This window comes from Rana temporaria, chromosome 1 (genome assembly GCF_905171775.1).
Source record: "Rana temporaria chromosome 1, aRanTem1.1, whole genome shotgun sequence".
Classification (NCBI taxonomy): domain Eukaryota; kingdom Metazoa; phylum Chordata; class Amphibia; order Anura; family Ranidae; genus Rana; species Rana temporaria.
In genome coordinates, this window is record NC_053489.1 from 88,719,272 (window position 1) to 88,740,059 (window position 20,788).

At 45.6% G+C, this 20,788-nt stretch overlaps 1 protein-coding gene across 2 annotated transcripts in view; it reads right to left on the minus strand.

The window, feature by feature from the left end:
• Positions 1–13,497, minus strand: part of SREK1 (splicing regulatory glutamic acid and lysine rich protein 1) — a 78,624-nt gene extending 65,127 nt beyond the window's left edge. Inside the window, exons 1-2 of one of the 2 annotated variants that reach the window (XM_040340056.1) lie at positions 13,202–13,497; positions 2,366–2,499 (exon numbers count right to left, since the gene is read on the minus strand). In XM_040340056.1, the coding sequence (XP_040195990.1) occupies positions 2,366–2,499; positions 13,202–13,431 (364 nt within the window). In that variant the 5' untranslated portion in view covers positions 13,432–13,497. The remainder of the gene's footprint in view (positions 1–2,365; positions 2,500–13,201) is intronic. The other variant, XM_040340050.1, reaches the window with a different exon arrangement.
• Between the last annotated feature and the right edge of the window lie 7,291 nt (positions 13,498–20,788).

Sequence of the window (20,788 nt, forward strand, 5' to 3'; positions counted from 1 at the left end):
TCACAAAACTATGTGATATATATTGATATAAATCATGAACTATGTGGTATATTATATAAATAATAATAATTATATAAATAACTAATCTACCAAAAAACAAGAGGTTGATAGCCACTAGAGGGCACTATATAGCACTCTCAAGTCCCTCAATAACAGTGAAACAGTGATAATATTGATAATGAACATCAAAAAAATTTGGATCATATCATTAGATCAATAAATATTAACCAAGTAAAAATATATATAGACATATAAATAAAACAAATATTGTAGCAATAAAGTCCATAAATGTTTAACACATGAAATGCCAGACACCCGTGCTCTGTGCCAAGTTCCAAAATCAGTTGAAAACGCGTCCAAAGCAAAGTGATGAATCCTCCACCAAACTATAGATTGGCTCCTTACCAATTCGCCATGATCCCTTATGACAGGGGATCATGAACAGCATATAATAGGTAGTCACTCCCAGTCTTGCAGTTCAGACAGATACAATCCTTAACATTGTGTCTCATCCACAAGTGATTAAACTTCACCAACAACAATGCCCACCATGTAAAAAACAATAACCGCGTAAACCGAGTAAAAAATATTTATTAAAAGTTGTATTGCACTTACAAACATGCAGCAAAAAATGCCTTGAATCTGATGTGACAGCCGGTACACAAATTCCCAGACACCCGTCCACTGGGGGAACGTTTGGAGCTCTTGGGTGACGACAGTGCGCTGCTCCGCTCTTTGGACACGTTTTCAACTGATTTTGGAACTTGGCACAGAGCACGGGTGTCTGGCATTTCATGTGTTAAACATTTATGGACTTTATTGCTACAATATTTGTTTTATTTATATGTCTATATATATTTTTACTTGGTTAATATTTATTGATCTAATGATATGATCCAAAATTTTTTGATGTTCATTATCAATATTATCACCGTTTCACTGTTATTAAGGGACTTGAGAGTGCTATATAGTGCCCTCTAGTAGCTATTAACCTCTCTTGTTTTTTGGCAGATTAGTTATTTATATAATTATTATTTATATAATATACCACATAGTTTATGATTTATATCAATATCAATATATATCACATAGTTTTGTGTGTTTTGTGATTCAAATATTTGTTTCACACGGTTTAGAGGTAGCCCGATTTATATTTTTCTCACAACTAATAGTCGTCCTGTGGACAGATTCTCCCACCTGAGCTGTGGCTCTCTGCAGCGCCTCCAGAGTTACCTGTTGGCTGTTTCTCCGATTAATGCTCTCCTTGCCCGGCCTGTCAGTTTAGGTGGACGACCATGACTGGGAGTTTGCAGTTGTGCCATACTCGCTCTATTTTCGGATGATGAATTGAACAGTGCTCTGCGAGATGTTCAAAGCTTGGGATTATTATAACCTAACTTGCTTTAAACTTCTCCACAACTTGTTCCCCGACCTGTCTGGTGTGTTCATTGGCCTTCACGATACTCTATGTTCACTAAGATTCTCTAACAAACATCTGAGGGCATCATAGAACAGCTGTATTCATACTGAAATTAAATTACACACAGGTGTACCAATTAGGTGACTTCTGAAGGCAATGGTTCAACAAGATTTTAGTTAGGCCTCATTTCACACATACGGAGTCCGCCTGCTCCTGTCAGCTCCGCATGGACGGATGGGGACGTGCCCCCATACGTCTGTTTTTAGCAGGTCGGATGTCAGCGGACATGTCTCCGCTGACATCCGACGCTCCATAGCGATGCATGGAGCGGCCGTTCAGGTCTGTGACAGACGGACCGAACGGCCCGTAGTGTGAATGAGACCTTAAGGGTATCAAAGTAAACAAGGCTGAATACAAATGCACACCACACTTTTCAGATGTCCATTTGTAAAAAGAAAATGTATCATTTTCCTTCCACTTTACAATTATGTGTCTCTGTGTTGGTCCATGACATAAAATACCTTTACGTTTCTGGTTGTAACATGACAAAATGTGGAAAATGTTAAAGGGGTGTGAATACTTTTTCAAAGGGGTGTGTGTTTAATTTACAATAATACAATGTCCGCCCCAAATGATATCCATTCAGGAAGACCCTAGTAGTAGACAGTCCTTAGTAAGGGTTATTCATATAATAAATTAAATCTAAAATAAAAATCTGTGTGTGGCCAGCATTACTGTTAGATGGAGACTTGCTCCGACTGTACTCAATGTGAGAACATCCATGCAGAAAACATATACAGCCAAAACACAGAATATTTCATACTGAAGAACTAAAGGTCCGCTTAACCAAGAAACTGCACATAAAAAAAGATGCTACCAATATATTAACAGCTCAAAAACATAATATTCTATTAAAAAGGGACAGAAAGGATCATTAATACTAACCTTCAGCACAGGGTACTACTATGAGAGCTCTGTCAATAAATACTGTGTTTGTTAGATGCTGGGCCACACCAACGCTCGATGGCTCACGAAACCTTATATAACATACTTTGGAGGAAAAAGCAAGCGGTGCATTGCTGCAAAATAAAAGGGATGTAAAAATTTACACTACAGCAGATCATTTATCAAAGAAACATTTCAAAAGTGCAGGCATCAAAAGATAATCAGCTAGTATGGCACTTACCCAGGAACAGATTAGGGCCTAAAACAACTAACCGATTATGAAAATAGTGGTCAACTATTTTCATAATCGATTAATTGGTCAGCCGATTAGTTGGCCTGTATACAGAATGCATTATTTGTTTACATATCAGGTATTAAAGTGTGGCACACATACAGCTTAGCACATCGTTCATACATTTCAGTAAGTGCCTGAGAACTTGTGAATGTGAGATGAGCAATGCCTCATGGGACATGTAGTCCTGGGTAGAAGGAAGCGAGTGATTCTAAAAGGCAGAAGTGTTTTTACCTTGCTTTAGGGCAGTGGTATCCAAACTGTGGCCCTTTGCAAGCTTGTATCTAGCCCTTGGGGCACTATTTTATTCACAGACATCAATGAAGGGCACAATAACATCATTGGCAGGATTTGTGCACCATCGTTGATATCAATGATGGGACACAGTTCTCCCCAATGACACCAACAATGAGGCCAAGTGACACCAATGATAGGGCACAATAAATCCCAATGACGGGGGATTGTTTATTCCCACCAATGCTGGCACATTTTCTACTCCCCGTGGCCACAGTTCAGTCCCCATCCTAAAGTCTGTAAGTCAGTATATTGGCCCTTTGTTTTAGAAAGTTTAGAGAACGCGGCTATAGGGGCACTCTATACTATTCTTTGCACATTGGTATAGGGGCACTCTGAAGGCAGGCGGAGCCAAAAGTGCCAGTGGGGGACCCAGAAAGGGGAGAATAAGGGCTGCTCTGTGCAAAACTATTACTCGGAGCAAGCAAGTATGACAAGTTTGTTATTTAAAAAAAAAAAAATCCAATGTTTACAATCACTTTAAGGCTCCGTCCACATCTAAGCGTTTTTGGGCGTTTTTCTGCTCTAAGCTTGGCTCTAAAAACGCCCAACAAGACAAGTGTACATGAGCTTCTTTTTTGGCAGATTTCAGGCCATTTTCTGCTTTTATATTGGTGACCTTTTGAACTTCAAAACTCCTGTACAAAAATTCTGCAAAAACGCCCAAAAAAACACCTGTGAAATAGCAACGCCTTAGATGTGAACAGAGCTTGGCTCTGTGCAGGGAGAATCAGCATCTGAACCCAGAGAAGCTGGAGGTAATATACAATTACATTTAAAGTCAATGTTTACAAATACCTCCATCTTTCACAGTCTAAATTAACCCCTTGTAGTAGTGATTATCAGTTTGTTTTTGTACTATAAAGCAGTGGTCATCACCTCCTGTCCTCAGGACCCACTAACAGGCCAGGTTTGCAAGATAACTGAAATACATCCCAGGTGATCTCATTTGCCGCACAGTGATCTGCATCTCCCCAAGGTAATACATAAAACCTGGCCTGTTAGTGGGCCCGGAGGACAGGGTTGATGACCACTGCTATAAAAGGACTACATTTTGTTTTTTTAACCTAATCATGACTGGTGACAAAAAAAAAAAAAACACACATGCTGCTACTACTAAATGTCTTATATTAGCCATACACGTATTGATATTTCTACAAAAATTCTTTGTACATTAGATGAATGGACGGATGTGGTTCCAGAATTTCATTTGCTTAACATTCAATTTTAAAATTAACGTAATTTCTGCAATAAAACAAGACACTGTCTGAACAGTCGTTTGATCTAGAAAAGTTTTCTATTCTGCTCCTTCGAATTCTCCCATCACAAAACAAACATCTATTTGACCCCACTAATGATTGGAAAATCAAACAAATGATCTTTAAAGCAGAGTTGCAGGTTATTTTTAGTTTATTAAAAAAGTCAGCAGCTACAAAAAGTGTAGCCGACGACTATTAATAAACAGCCACTCACCTGTTCCACGGTCCAGCAATGCGACCGCACGGAGCCCTGATCCTCTCCACGGCTCAGTCATTGGAACAGTGGGCACCCGGCCGTGACAGCTTGTGGCTTAATGGGCGGGCGCGCGCGCACTGTGCGAGTCACGCTGTGCTCTCAGAGTGGACAGGCGATCTTCTGAGACGAGACGGCCTAGAGGGAGGGGCCGCCTAAAGGCAGAGTCACCGCCGCCTAGGTGGCCTGAAGACTGAACAAGGAAGTGAGACAGGAAGCCCCTCTCTAAAGTACCCCCTTTCCCCCGCCCCAAAAAAATGACATGCCAAATGTGGCATGTAGGGGGCGAGGAGTACTTAAAGTGAAAGTTCCACTTTCGGGTGGAACTCGGTTTTAGACAAAAATGTTGTGAATGGCGAGCATAAGTGACAGCAGACACAGATAGGGCCAGATCCACATACATCCGAGCCGGGCACAGCGTATCTAAGATATGCTACGCCGCTGTAACTTACTTTTGTTTTGTTTGAATCCACAACGAATCCGTGCCGTAAGTTACATCGGCGTAGCGTATCTGTTGCGGCGTAAGGGCGCGGAATTCAAATGGAAGTGATGGGGGCGTGTTTTTTGTTAATACGTCGTGACCCAACGTAAACAACGTTTTTTTTTTAACTGCACATGCGCCGTCCCTGGGGGTATCCCAGTGCGCATGCTCGAAATTAAACCGGAACCAGCCAATGCTTACGACGGTGACGTCATTCTACGCAAATTCCTATTCGCGAACGACTTACGCAAACGATGCAAAAAATTCTAAATTGTACGCGGGAAGGACGGCCATACTTAACATTGAGTACGCCTCATAACAGCAGCTTTAACTATACGTCGGAAAAAGCCGAACGCAAACGACGGAAAAAAATGCGCCGGGCCGACGTACGTTCATGGATCGCCGTAAATAGCTAATTTGCATACTCAACGTGGATTTTGATGTAAACACCACCTAGCGGCCGCTGAAAAATTGCATCTAAGATTTGAAGGCGTACGAAGACGTATGCCTGTCGGATCTAGCCGAGATGCCGTCGTATCTTGTTTTGTGGATACAAAACAAAGATACAACGCGGGAATTTTGAAATTACGCCGGCGTATCAATAAATACGCCGGTGCAATTTCTTTGTGGATCTGGCCCAGATAGCCTGTATCAAGCTGATAAGGGAGTCTGTCATAATTATAATAGAATCATAATATTTTATTACAATCCTGCTTGAAAATCTGCAAAAACAGCATTTTAGGTTGTTGTTTTTTATTGTTTTTTCTTTACATAAAAATGTTGATCTCTGAGTCGGATGATTTGTACCAGATTCAACTTCTAATAGTATATAATACAGCGGGTACAATTTTTTGATCTTTTGCTTTTTATCGCCTGTGACCAGCCAGCCGCACTGTTGGATCGTTTCTCGGGTAAGTCTAAGAAACACAGCGGGAGGGGGTGGGGAGAGTACCCTCCCACCGTTCTTGATTACGTGGGTTATGGTTGATATCTTCAGCCATAATCCAGTATACCACAACACATATATACATACAGTGGAACCTCAGATTGCGAGTAACGCGGTTAACGAGCGTTTCGCAAAACGAGCACTGTATTTAAAAAAAATCCTAACTCTGTTGTGTTGTCTCGCAAAACGAGCAAGTTTCAAGCCAAAGCGGGGTGCAGTACCGCGTTTAGCCTAAGGTGGGGGGCGCCGGAGCCATTCGGAAATGCACAGAAAGGACTGAGGACAGCTTGGGTAACCTCGGGAACGGAGTCTTGCTGAGGTCTGCCGAAGTGTCCTTGGGCCTTTCCTGTGGCTCTCCGATGCCCCCACCACCTCTGGCCGCAGGCGGTATTGCATGCCATTGAAGTCAATGCGTAATTAATTATTTTCGTCTCCATTGACTTCAATGGGGAAACTCGCTTTGATATGCGAGTACTTTGGATTACGCGCATTCTCCTGGAACGGATTATGCTCGTAATCCGAGGTTCCACTGTATTGCGGCTGACAAGTGGTTAAGGTGATTGTAAAGTCACGTTTTGTTTTTTTCCCCTCTAACACTAGGGACAGGCAGGGGCAGGCAGGGGCAGGCTTTTTACCATAATGCAGAGAATGTTTGTAAACCACCCAAAAAAAAACACACACAATATATATATATAAAAATGTTGAAGGTGGAGTTCACACGATCCAGATGTAGCAGTGCAAGCAATCAGACCCTTCCACAGGTCATATATAGAAATAAACTATCAAATGGGATTGCTGCACTTAAAATGAATTTAGATAAATTCTGTGACGAGACGAGACCTGTACAATCCAATAGCCATCGTCTTCCCCTCATCTCACAATCCCATCCATACTCCACTAGGGTTTACAACATACTTAGGAAACACTGGTCTATCCTGCATGACTTTAATCCGACAGTGCAACAATTTCAGTGTCCTCCATTGCCTTCTTACCGTCGAGGCCGAACGATATGACAGATTGGTTAAATTATCGCTCTTATTCCGGCGTGTGTGGCGATATGTAAAGTGTATCGCAATCAATATTCTCAGATGTAGGCGCACTGCTGCGTGTGTTTATGTTTGTATGTGCATATATGCGAGGGGATTTTGTGCTTGGGTATAACTTTAATTTTGTACAATTACAAAAAAACTTTTTTTCCCCCCCATCATGTAGAGCAGTGTTTCTCAACTCCAGTCCTCAAGGCGCACCAACAGGTCATGTTTTCAGGCTTTCCATTATTTTGCACAGGTGATTTTATCAGTTTCACTGCCTTATTAATTACCACAGCAGTTTCATCTGAGGGAAATCCTGAAAACATGACCTGTTGGTGCGCCCTGAGGACTGGAGTTGAGAAACACTGATGTAGAGGACAAAAAGTCCCCTTATGTGAGAATTATTTGGTGACAGGTTCTCTTTAATGAGACATGCAGGGTCTTTTAGACCCTGCATGTCTCCCCTGTGCTTTACTGAATGTAAAGCAAAACGCGCTGCATTCGATTCTTTCCCGGCTTTGATGGCCGGGGAAACTGTCATCGGGGACTCGGAAGTGACGTCACGTCCAAGTCAACAACTAGAGGGGGGAGGACAGCAGACATGCGTCGCTCTCCTCTCTACCCGGCAGCACCCGCTATGCCTGTCCCCAAGCAGAGCCTGGGATACATAGCAGTGAGGGCACATGGGGAGTATTTGGGGGACTGCCCAGGCGCCAGGACGAAGCTTCTTTATGCTGTGGCGACCTGGGGTTTATGGAGCCTTGCTGTAGACCATCCTGGGGTCTCACCACTGATGTACTCACTACTTCCATTACCTATACAGAGACAGAGATATAATTTTGCCCCTGTACAAATCATTAGTAAGACCTCATCTGGAATATGCAGTTCAGTTTTGGGCCCCAGTTCTCAAAAAGGATATCGGAGAACTGGAGAAAGTGCAGAGAAGGGCAACCAAACTGATAAGAGGCATGGAGGAGCTCAGCTATGAGGAAAGATTAGAGGAACTAAATCTATTCACTCTTGAGAAGAGGAGAATTAGGGGGGGATATGGTCAACATGTACAAATATATAAGAGGTCCATACAGTGAACTTGGTGTTGAATTATTCACTTTACAGTCACCACTGAGGACAAGGGGGCACTCTTTACGTCTAGAGGAAAAGAGATTTCACCTCCAAATACGGAAAGGTTTTTTCACAGTAAGAGCTGTGAAAATGTGGAACTCCCTCCAGAGGCGGTTCTGGCCAGCTCAGTAGATTGCTTTAAGAAAGGCCTGGATTCTTTCCTAAATGTACAGAATATAACTGGGTACTAAGATTTGTAGGTAAAGTTGATCCAGGGTAAATCCGATTGCCTCTCGGGGGATCAGGAAGGAATTTTTTCCCCTGCTGTAGCAAATTGGATCATGCTCTGCTGGGGTTTTTTGCCTTCCTCTGGATCAACTGTGGGTATGAAGTTGGGTGTATAGGATTTTACTGTGTTTTTTATTTTGTTTTTTTATTTTTTGTGGTTGAACTGGATGGACTTGTGTCTTTTTTCAACCTGACTAACTATGTAACTATGTATACACTCAGCACATCCTGCTCTCAGCACTTATGCTGACCATACATGGAAATTTCAGCAGGAACCAACCAAATTTCAATCCATGTATGGACAGGCTGATCATGTCCAAGTTGGGTACAACCAGCCTATCAGATTCTTCTACCTACAATTACTGCCGATGGCTATAGCTGCTAGTAGTAAACATTGTATTCTTCCGGCCAGAAAGTCTCCCTGCACCCCACCACCCCTGAATACAATAGCGCTGCGGGAAGGACTGAATATGTTGATGGGGTAATCAAGCATTTTCTTTCCTGCAACCCAAGTTGGAAGGAAAGAAAATAAAGTCATCTACGGCCCCTTTCACATAGGTGGACTTATCGGGTCCTCCTGTCAGTTTTTCAGGTGGACCCAATTGGACCATCCAATGCTCTCTATGGATTGGCGGGTGTCAGATATGTGTGTAATGACACCCAATCAAAACAGACGGGTGGGCATCTATTCCCCATCCATCTGGCAAATTGGATCGAATGGCAGTCATATGTAAACAGACAGGCGATCCTTTTACATTCAGTTACCCCAAGAGAACAGCTGGCTTTTCCGTGTCTACTCTGCAAGCACAGTGGGGGGGGGGTCACCCGGACAGATCCCCACACTCTGTGTGAAAGGGGCCTTACACATGGGGCAGGCCTGCTCAGCAGGGGATCTGTCCGGTGACCCCCCCACTGTAAAGGCAGATGGCTGGTCCGCTCCACTGATGTAGACCAGACACAGCCCACTCTGCTCTATGGGCAGTTGGATGTCAACTGATGTGTGTCTGTTTACACCCAATCGCCAACAGATAGTTGAAAGGGGATTAGATCACCACCCGTCTGGTTTCAGTAGACAGGATTGGATGTCTGTGGGTGTCAGACTCATATCTGTTGACACCCGCTGCTCCATAGAGGAGACTGGAGGGCCTGAATAACTGACAGGCAGACCCAATTGGTCCACCCGTGTGAAAGGGGCCGGAGGGATCGAGACAGTACTGTCCACCTCTCCACCAATAACACACTAGGCCAGTGATGGTGAACCTTGGCACCCCAGATGTTTTGGAACTACATTTCCCATGATGCTCAACTACACTGCAGAGTGCAGGAGCATCATGGGAAATGTAGTGCTAAAACATCAGGTTCACCATCACTGTACTAGATTATCCCAATACCCACCACTGATGTACACAGCACCCCCCCCACTGATCCACCTCTCATGTACACAGCACCCCCTGATCCACCTCATGTACACAGCACCCCCCACTGATCCACCTCTCGTGTACACAGCAGCACCCCCCCCCCACTGATCCACCTCTCGTGTACACAGCAGCACCCCCCCCACTGATCCACCTCTCGTGTACACAGCAGCACCCCCCCCCACTGATCCACCTCTCGTGTACACAGCAGCACCCCCCCCCCCACTGATCCACCTCTCGTGTACACAGCACCCCCCCACCTCTCGTGTACACAGCACCCCCCCCCCACCTCTCATGTACACAGCACCCCCCCCCACCTCTCATGTACACAGCACCCCCCCCCACCTCTCATGTACACAGCACCCCCCCCCCACCTCTCATGTACACAGCCCCCCCCCCCCCCCCTCTCATGTACACAGCACCCCCCCCCCACCTCTCATGTACACAGCCCCCCCCCCCCACCTCTCATGTACACAGCACCCCCCACCCCACCTCTCATGTACACAGCACCCCCCCCCCCCCTCTCATGTACACAGCACCCCCCCCCCACCTCTCATGTACACAGCACCCCCCCCCCCCCACCTCTCATGTACACAGCACCCCCCCCCCACCTCTCATGTACACAGCACCCCCCCCCCCACCTCTCATGTACACAGCACCCCCCCCCCACCTCTCATGTACACAGCACCCCCCCCCCACCTCTCATGTACACAGCACCCCCCCCCCCACCTCTCATGTACACAGCACCCCCCCCCCACCTCTCATGTACACAGCACCCCCCCCACCTCTCATGTACACAGCACCCCCCCCCCCTCTCATGTACACAGCACCCCCCCCCCACCTCTCATGTACACAGCACCCCCCCCACCTCTCATGTACACAGCACCCCCCCCCCACCTCTCATGTACACAGCACCCCCCCCCCACTGATCCACCTCTCATGTACACAGCACCCCCCCCCCCCACTGATCCACCTCTCATGTACACAGCACCCCCCCCCCACCTCTCATGTACACAGCACCCCCCCCACCTCTCATGTACACAGCACCCCCCCCCACCTCTCATGTACACAGCACCCCCCCCCACCTCTCATGTACACAGCACCCCCCCCCCACTGATCCACCTCTCATGTACACAGCACCCCCCCCCCACTGATCCACCTCTCATGTACACAGCACCCCCCCCCCACTGATCCACCTCTCATGTACACAGCACCCCCCCCCACTGATCCACCTCTCATGTACACAGCACCCCCCCCCACTGATCCACCTCTCATGTACACAGCACCCCCCCCCCACCTCTCATGTACACAGCACCCCCCCCCACCTCTCATGTACACAGCACCCCCCCCCCCACCTCTCATGTACACAGCACCCCCCCCACTGATCCACCTCTCATGTACACAGCCCCCCCCCCCCACTGATCCACCTCTCATGTACACAGCACCCCCCCCCACTGATCCACCTCTCATGTACACAGCACCCCCCACCCCACTGATCCACCTCTCATGTACACAGCACCCCCCACCCCACTGATCCACCTCTCATGTACACAGCACCCCCCACCCCACTGATCCACCTCTCATGTACACAGCACCCCCCACCCCACTGATCCACCTCTCATGTACACAGCACCCCCCACCCCACTGATCCACCTCTCATGTACACAGCACCCCCCACCCCACTGATCCACCTCTCATGTACACAGCACCCCCCACCCCACCGATCCACCTCTCATGTACACAGCACCCCCCACCCCACTGATCCACCTCTCATGTACACAGCCCCCCCCACCCCACTGATCCACCTCTCATGTACACAGCACCCCCCACCCCACTGATCCACCTCTCATGTACACAGCACCCCCCACCCCACTGATCCACCTCTCATGTACACAGCACCCCCCACCCCACTGATCCACCTCTCATGTACACAGCACCCCCCCCCCCACTGATCCACCTCTCATGTACACAGCACCCCCCACCCCACTGATCCACCTCTCATGTACACAGCACCCCCCACCCCACTGATCCACCTCTCATGTACACAGCACCCCCCCCCCCACTGATCCACCTCTCATGTACACAGCACCCCCCACCCCACTGATCCACCTCTCATGTACACAGCACCCCCCACCCCACTGATCCACCTCTCATGTACACAGCACCCCCCCACCCCACTGATCCACCTCTCATGTACACAGCACCCCCCACCCCACTGATCCACCTCTCATGTACACAGCACCCCCCACCCCACTGATCCACCTCTCATGTACACAGCACCCCCCCACCCCACTGATCCACCTCTCATGTACACAGCACCCCCCACCCCACTGATCCACCTCTCATGTACACAGCACCCCCCACCCCACTGATCCACCTCTCATGTACACAGCACCCCCCACCCCACTGATCCACCTCTCATGTACACAGCACCCCCCACCCCACTGATCCACCTCTCATGTACACAGCACCCCCCACCCCACTGATCCACCTCTCATGTACACAGCACCCCCCCACTGATCCACCTCTCATGTACACAGCACCCCCCCACTGATCCACCTCTCATGTACACAGCACCCCCCCACTGATCCACCTCTCATGTACACAGCACCCCCCCACTGATCCACCTCTCATGTACACAGCACCCCCCCACTGATCCACCTCTCATGTACACAGCACCCCCCCACTGATCCACCTCTCATGTACACAGCACCCCCCCACTGATCCACCTCTCATGTACACAGCACCCCCCCACTGATCCACCTCTCATGTACACAGCACCCCCCCCCCACTGATCCACCTCTCATGTACACAGCACCCCCCCCCCACTGATCCACCTCTCATGTACACAGCACCCCCCCCCCCCTGATCCCCCTCTCATGTACACAGCACCCCCCCCCCACTGATCCACCTCTCATGTACACAGCACCCCCCCCCCCACTGATCCACCTCTCATGTACACAGCACCCCCCCCCCCACTGATCCACCTCTCATGTACACAGCACCCCCCCCCCCCACTGATCCACCTCTCATGTACACAGCACCCCCCCCCCCCACTGATCCACCTCTCATGTACACAGCACCCCCCCCCCCACTGATCCACCTCTCATGTACACAGCACCCCCCCCCCCACTGATCCACCTCTCATGTACACAGCCCCCCCCCCCCACTGATCCACCTCTCATGTACACAGCCCCCCCCCCACTGATCCACCTCTCATGTACACAGCACCCCCCCACTGATCCACCTCTCATGTACACAGCCCCCCCCCCCCCCACTGATCCACCTCTCATGTACACAGTGATGTACATCCCCAACTACTCCATACATGAACTACACAAAGCTGAATCCCCACCATCACAGATATATGCACCATGATACCCCCCCAATATGCTCTGTCATTCATGTACACAGTGCTCCCCACTGCTATACACAAGCACAGTGCTCTCCATCCCTGATCCACAGAGCTCGCTCCCTCCCCCATCCCTGCCATAGAGGGCGGTGGGCGCACTCACTCGGGTGGGTAGAGCCTCAGTTCCTCCACGTCCCCCAGGAAGGAGAAGAGGGTCCGCATCTGGTCGCTGGTGACGGCGGCGGACAGGTTGGTGACCTGGATGACGGTGGTGGGCCCGCTGCTCATGACTGAGGGGATGACAGTGGCGGCTGCCCGAGCCGGACGAACACTGGAGCGCTCCCGCCTCAACGCTTCCACCAGTAAGCTGAAACAAGCCCGAGTATAGAACATCCTCCCAACTAGCGCCCCGTACGCTACATCCAACCAGCGCCCCCTGCTGGCAGCATACCGAATGGCAGCACGGGGCGGGGTCCTACCCTACCCCTGTCCTGACCGTCCGTTTCAGACGCTCTGTGCAGGTGGAGGACCACCCGTCTCTATGGTGTTTGAGAAATCACATGCAGTTCACACTGACTGACACTCAGGGCCCATTCATACCAGAAACTGCGCATGTACTGCGTGCTTTCCCATGTGAAGTGATGTGTATTTGATTCACATGGATTCTGTGCTGGAAAATGAAACGCTGCACCTTTCTTCACTGCCATAGTGTGACTGTGTATGCAGTTGGAGTTAGACATGTGAACAACGAAAACATTGGTTTTATCTCAATTCCTTATTTAAATAATTTTCATTAAAAAAAAATCAGTATTCGTTTAGTTTAGTTTCATTTATTGGTTTTCAAATTCAATTCTAATTTTCCAAATTCGGTCCAATTGAATTCAATTTAACCAAATTTGGAAAATTCTAATTTATTCTATTCGAATTTCAGAAGACGGTTATATTCTTTCGATTTAATTCCACTGTATTGTATTCTCTATTCTATTCCTTTATTTTCTATTCAATTTCATTCTATTCTTTTATTTTATATTCCCTTTTTTATATTGAATTTTATTATATTCTTTTATTTTATATTGAATTTTATTATATTCCTTTATTTTATATTCAATTTTAATTCTAGTCTTTTATTTTATATTCCTTTATTTTATATTCATGTAGCGGCCTGCTACTTTCTAGCAGGTGCTGCTTTAAATTTAGAGGGTAGTCTGAGAGTTAGTTGACTCAGACTGTATTATTTTTCACTAAATTTGGGCCTCTGTTCCAGCCATGGCTGTACTGTGAGTGGCCACTATTGTTGTCTGGGGAGCCGTTACCACTCCAGGCCGAGGGTGGCAGCAGTCAGGTCAAGGTGCTTTGGGTGTTCCCCTTCGGCAGCCAATCAGAGGGAGTTGATCGTCCCGCTGTGCATGCTGGGGAGGAGTACTTAAGGGACAGACGTCATTGGCATGGGTCCTCGATCCTAAACTGTCGTTCCAACCCCCCCCCCTGTGTGTGGCCCTCCTGGCCGGGGGTGCGTGTTCAAGTGGTCCTGACTCCAGGACCACGTTGGTCCGGTGTTGTGATCTACTAAGTAGGCCCGGTAGTCAGACTGGGTCTACGCTTGCAGAGTGGTCCTGTGCTGTCCATCCTGGAGGGAGGAAGCCGCTCGATGAAGAACCTATCTTGGAGAGCACCGAGTATGAGGCTGGTATCTGAGGAGAGGCCTTGAACTTCATCGGAGGACGCACCATTACTGAAGGGCTGAATGATGGTCGCCTGTCAGTTCGAAGTTCATAAGAAGTTATTCGGGAGAGATCGGGTGCTTAATCTTGTGCTTGAGAGGATTTTGGACCGAATATATCGCCACCTTTGGGAAGGTCTGTGGCAGAGACTTTACCAAGTTTCCGTGTGACACCCTGGCTGCTGGGCTAGTGAGAGAGGCCTATCCGAGTGCGCAATACCCACTCGGCTAGAGTGGCGACAAAAGCTGCGTTGCTGGAAGCAGGAGTGTTTCCGGACAGAAGTTGTGCACCTGAACCTGTTACCGGTTATCCTTCCACCTCTTCAACTACTTATTTTATTCTTTTACCAAGTTCAGCAAATAAAGCAAAGAAAAAGAAGTCTAAAGTGTGGACATTGAACTTTTTCTCAGCTTTCATCTGATACCCTGGACGGCGAAGAAATAGAGGTAACATGCCCCCCAAAACAACCAGCAGCTCCTTCGGGGGCAGTGCTACATTCAATTATATTCGATTCCTTTATTTTATATTCTATTTTATTCTATTCTTTTATTTTCTATTCCTTTATTTTATATTAAACTTTATTATATTCTCTTACTTTCTATTCCTTTATTTTATATTCAATTTTATTTTATTCTTTTATATTCCTTTATTCATTTTCTAATTTATTTTAGTCTTTTATTTTCTATTCCTTTTTTTTCTATTCCTTTATTTTTTATTCTATTCTTTTATTCTCTATTCCTTTATTTTATATTGAACTTTATTATATTCTCTTACTTTCTATTCCTTTATTTTATATACAATTTTATTTTATTCCTTTATTTTATATTCTATTTTATTCTATTCTTTTATTCTCTATTCTTTATTTTATATTAAACTTTATTATATTCTCTTACTTTCTATTCCTTTATTTTATATTCAATTTAATTCTATTCTTTTATAGTACTTTATTTTATATTCCATTTTTTTCTAGTCCTTTATTTTATATACAATTGTATTCCTTTATTTTATATTCTATTTTATTCTATTCTTTTATTCTCGATTCCTTTATTTTATATTAAACTTTATTATATTCTCTTACTTTCTATTCCTTTATTTTATATTCAATTTTGTTATATTCTCTATTCCTTTATTTTATATTCAATTGTATTTTATTATTTTATTTTCTATTCCATTTTATTCTATTCTTTTATTATCTATTCTATTTTATTCTATTAGTTTATTTTCTATTCCTTTATTTTCTATTCAATTTTATTCTACTCTTTTAGTTTCTATTCTACCCTGTTCCATTCTATTCCTTTATTTTCTAGTTTGACAGGTGATGAGGAGACAATTTGTTGCCTGCTTGCCCCCTGTCTTAACCCTATAAAGTCTGCACCACCGTGCCAAAACCACACGAATTCCACAAGATTACAGGGGTGCAGCAACATTCACTTGAGTCGGTCACATTTGGTGGTGGGTATGGCTCACGGAATGCCACATAGGTGATCAGCCCCACTTGGCTGCTTTTGTAGCTGAAGGAATACAGACGCATGTCGGTTTACATCTGCTTGCCCATGGGTGGCACAAATATTTCTGTTTGCATTTGTGACAACTTTTTACTGCTATCATGGCTCAGTTAGCGTGATCTAGCCTTACTTCCTGTGCTGCTGACAAACATGTTATAAGTGTAGGAATTCTGCTGCCCTCTTCTGTCTGTATTTGTACTTGCTGCTTATTACAGAATGAAAGCGGAGTTCCACCCTATTTTAGACATTCGGCACCCGGGCTTTGCTAATCACATTCCAATTAATGTACGGAATGTTTTTTTTTTTTTTTTAAAACATATTAACTTTTTTTGGTCAGTAAATAGCTCCACTTTCTCTGTGGCGAGGTACGTCATATCCGGCCACCCTTTGGCTCCTGGAATACAATTGTCATCAAACCCAAAAGTCAGTGGCGGAATTATCAGGGTCGCAGCAGTCGCACTTGCGACTGGGCCCTGGAGTTCCACCACTTCAGAGGGGCCCACCCGCCTGCCAGTGTGATGGGCCCACCTGTCCATTCTTGCTGTGCTGCTGAGGAATTCTGAGGGGGAAACGATTGATTGACCCAAGAAAGTGACAAATTGCCAGTATAATCAATCCCAACCTCCACCACCTCTACCTCTTGCTGATCCCACCCCACCACCATGCAGATTTCACCCCCCCCCCCATTACCTCTACAACAGAGGGGATGAGGGATAGGGATGAGATTAGTGCTGGTGGTGGGATCAGCAAAAGGCAGAGGTGGTGGTGGGAGAGGATGGCACCACCACTGCCACTGATGCCACCAATCTCAATACCACCGCTGCCACCCCCCTCAATACCACCGCTGCCACCCCCCTCAACACCACCACTGCCACTAATGCCTCTCCCCCACAACACCACTGTTCCCACCCCCCTCACCACCACCGCTGCCACTCATCCCATTCCCCTCTGCCCACCAGCACTGCCATCGATCCCATCCCTCCTCCCACCAAAAAAAAAGTATCAAATATTCTTGATTTCTTGCACCAGGGGCCTAGTTACGCCTCTGCCAGGAGTCTATGGGCATCCTCCGCTTCAATGAGTGTGCCGCACTTTGTACGCACTGCGCATGTATGAGATCGGGAGGTGCATGCTATATAGCCAGCAACATCATATCCTGGAAGAAGCTACGAGTGGGCTTTAAATGCCCACACTTAAGATGGAAGCGGTTAGGTTACAAAGGTTACTGCGAGTACATTTCATAAAAACGATAAAAAAAAGATAGACTACATTTACAACATACCTAAATTGGATTAGATAACCTAAGACTAAGCAGTGTTTTTTAGCAAAAATAACAGATCGGAATTCCGCTTTAAACTATAATGCTGCATACACACGGTCGTTTTTCGGCATGAAAAAAAATGACATTTTTCAGCATGTCCAAAAAACTAAGTTTTTCCAACTTCATCATTAAAAACGATGTTGCCCACACACCATCGTTTTTGAAAAATTATGAACAAAGCGCGGTGACGTACAACACGTACGACGGCACTCTGAAAGGGTAGTTCTATTCGCCTTTGGGCTGCTTTTAGCTGATTCCGTGTTAGTAAAAGACGATTCGCGCTTTTTTGTCTGTTACAGCGTGATGAATGTGCTTACTCCATTAAGAATGGTAGTTTTACCAGAACGAGCGCTCCCGTCTCATAACTCGCTTCTGGGCATGCGCGGGTTTAAAACGTTATTTTAGCCCACACACGATCATTTTTTACAATCCGAAAAACGACATTTTCAGAAGCCCAAAAAATGATGTGAAGCCCACACACGATGATTTTAAATGACGTTTTTAAAAATGTCATTTTTTTTCATGCCGAAAAACAACCGTGTGTACGCGGCATAAGAATACAACCTACACTAGGGGGTAATTTACTAACGAAAAATCCACTTTGCACTACAAGTGCAAACTACAAGTGGAAAGTGCACTTAAAATTGCACTGAAAGTGCACTTGGAAGTGCAGTCACTGTAAATCTGAGGGGTAGATCTGAAATTAGGGGAAGCTCTGCTGATTTTATCATCCAATCACGTGCAAGCTAAAATGCTGTTTTTTTATTTTCCTTGCATATCCCCCGCGGAGCTACAGCGACTGCACTTCCAAGTGCACTTTCAGTGAAATTTCAAATGCACTTTGCACTTATAGTGCAAAGTGGATTTGCCTTTAGTAAATAACCCCCTAGGGGGTCACTGTAGAAAACAGCGGCATGGTTTACTAATTAATGTTCATTACACTCTGCTGGCTTTAATATTCTGGGAAGTTCCCTTTACTTCCTCCCTTGTGGAGCCCTTTGGGGGATATGAGAAATGGCCTTTCCCATACAGGTAATTGAACTAAACCTGTAGGTAAATAAGAATCAGAAACTTCATCAAGTAGAGTGGGGTTTGATAATAAAATTTAAATATCAATATACTAAAGGATATATATATATATATATATATATATATATATATATATATATATATATATATGTATATACACACACACATTTTCTTAAAAATTTTCTTAAAAACGTGTATGTGGCCCCTTTAAATATCAATATACTAAAGGATATATATATATATATATATATATATATATATATATATATATATATATATATATATACCTCCAAAAGTAACTACATCTTATTTTAAATCATTGTATACAGAAAGAGTATAAAATCATAGTTAATCTATATATGATAATAGACATTACATCTCATGTGTATAAGGTCATTTAGTGATGCAAACAAAGCATCTCAAGGCAGGGGTGTATTTAGGTTTTGTGCTGCCCTATGCCTGACTAAACTCGTGCACCCCCTAATTTATTTAAATATGACCCACCCCTTCCTGTCAAGGCCACACCCCTTGCGGTTTAAGACCCACCCTGAAATTTTCAAGTGGGGACACTAGTTCTGATGGCCTGGGGGGGGGGGGGGCAATGGATTCCCTTAATTTGCATAGATTTCCTCTCACTTCCTGTTTGGCTATGGGGCAGGAAGTGAAGGGAAATCTCTGCAATGGGACAAATATGGTAAAAAATTAGAAGCCAGGCCCCCCCCCCCCACAGTTGCAGAATGCCAACCGCCCACACTGTCCGTGCTGCCCCCCTGCAAAATGCTGCCCTAGGCCTGGGCCTTGTTGGCCTAGGCCAGGATACAGCATTGTCTCAAGGACACACCACATTTAACGTCACAGGAAGGTTGAAATAAGGTTGACGTCTTTCATTCACTCCCGCTTCTTCAGGAGAGTTTTAACCTCTCTTGTATCCACATGTGACAAAATGTTTGGTTGAAACTAAGAATAAGCAAAGCACTAAAATTAATATCATAGATGATAACAACAGTAATCTTAAATACAGCTAGGGGTGTCAGTTCAATATAGTATAGAAATGATGAGCAAGAAAAGGTCCTGGGTGACCTGTGGGGGAGGGGGGCCCCACAGGAAAAGTGCATAAAAGCTATCCCAATCAGGCAAAGCTAAAGATAATGATACCAAAAGGTCTCATGGGTTTATTTGTGGTAATATTACATTTATTTTGTTTTATAATAATTGTGATATACACTCACAGGCCACTGTATTAAGTATACCTGTTCAATTGCTTGTTAACACAAATTGCTAATCAGCCAATCACATGGCAGAAACTTAAGGTTTTTAGGCATCTAGGCATGGTGAAGACGACTCGATGAAGTTCAAACCGAGCATCAGAATGGGGAAGAAAGGGGGTTTAAGTGACTTTGAACGTGGCATGATTGTTGGTGCCAGACGGGCTGGTCTGAGTATTTCTACAATTGCTGATCTACTGGGATTTTCACACACAGCCATCTCTAGGGTTTACAGAGAATAGTCCAAAAAAAGAGAAAATAACCTGTGAGGGGCAGTCGAGTGTAGGAAAATGCCTTGTTGTCAGAGGAGAATGGGCAGACTGGTTTGAGATCATTGAAAGGCAACAATACTCAAATAACCCACTCGTTACAACCAATATATGGGCTACAGCAGCAGACTACCATACTGGGTGCCACTCCTGTCAGCTAAAAACAGAAAACTGAGGTTACAATTCGCACAGGCTCACCAAAATTGGACAATAGAAGATTGGAAAAACTTTGCCTGGTTTGATGAGTCTGGATTTCAGCTGTAACATTCAGATGGTAGGGTCAGAATTTGGCATAAACAACATGAAAGCATGTATCCATCCTGCCTGTATCAAATGGTTTAGGCTGGTGGTGGCGGTGGTGGTGTAATGGTGTGGGGAATATTTTCTTGCCACACTTTGGGCCCTTTAGTACCAAATGAGCATTGTTTAAATGCCACAGTCTACCTGAGTATTGTTGCTGACCATGTCCATCCCCTTATTGCTACAGTTTACCCATCTTCTGATGGCTTCTTCCAACAGGATAATGCACCATGTCACAAGGCTCCAATCATCTCACCACTGGTTTCTTGAACATGACAATGAGGTCTCTGTACTCCAATGACCCCCACAGTCACCAGATCTCAATCCAATCGAGCACCTT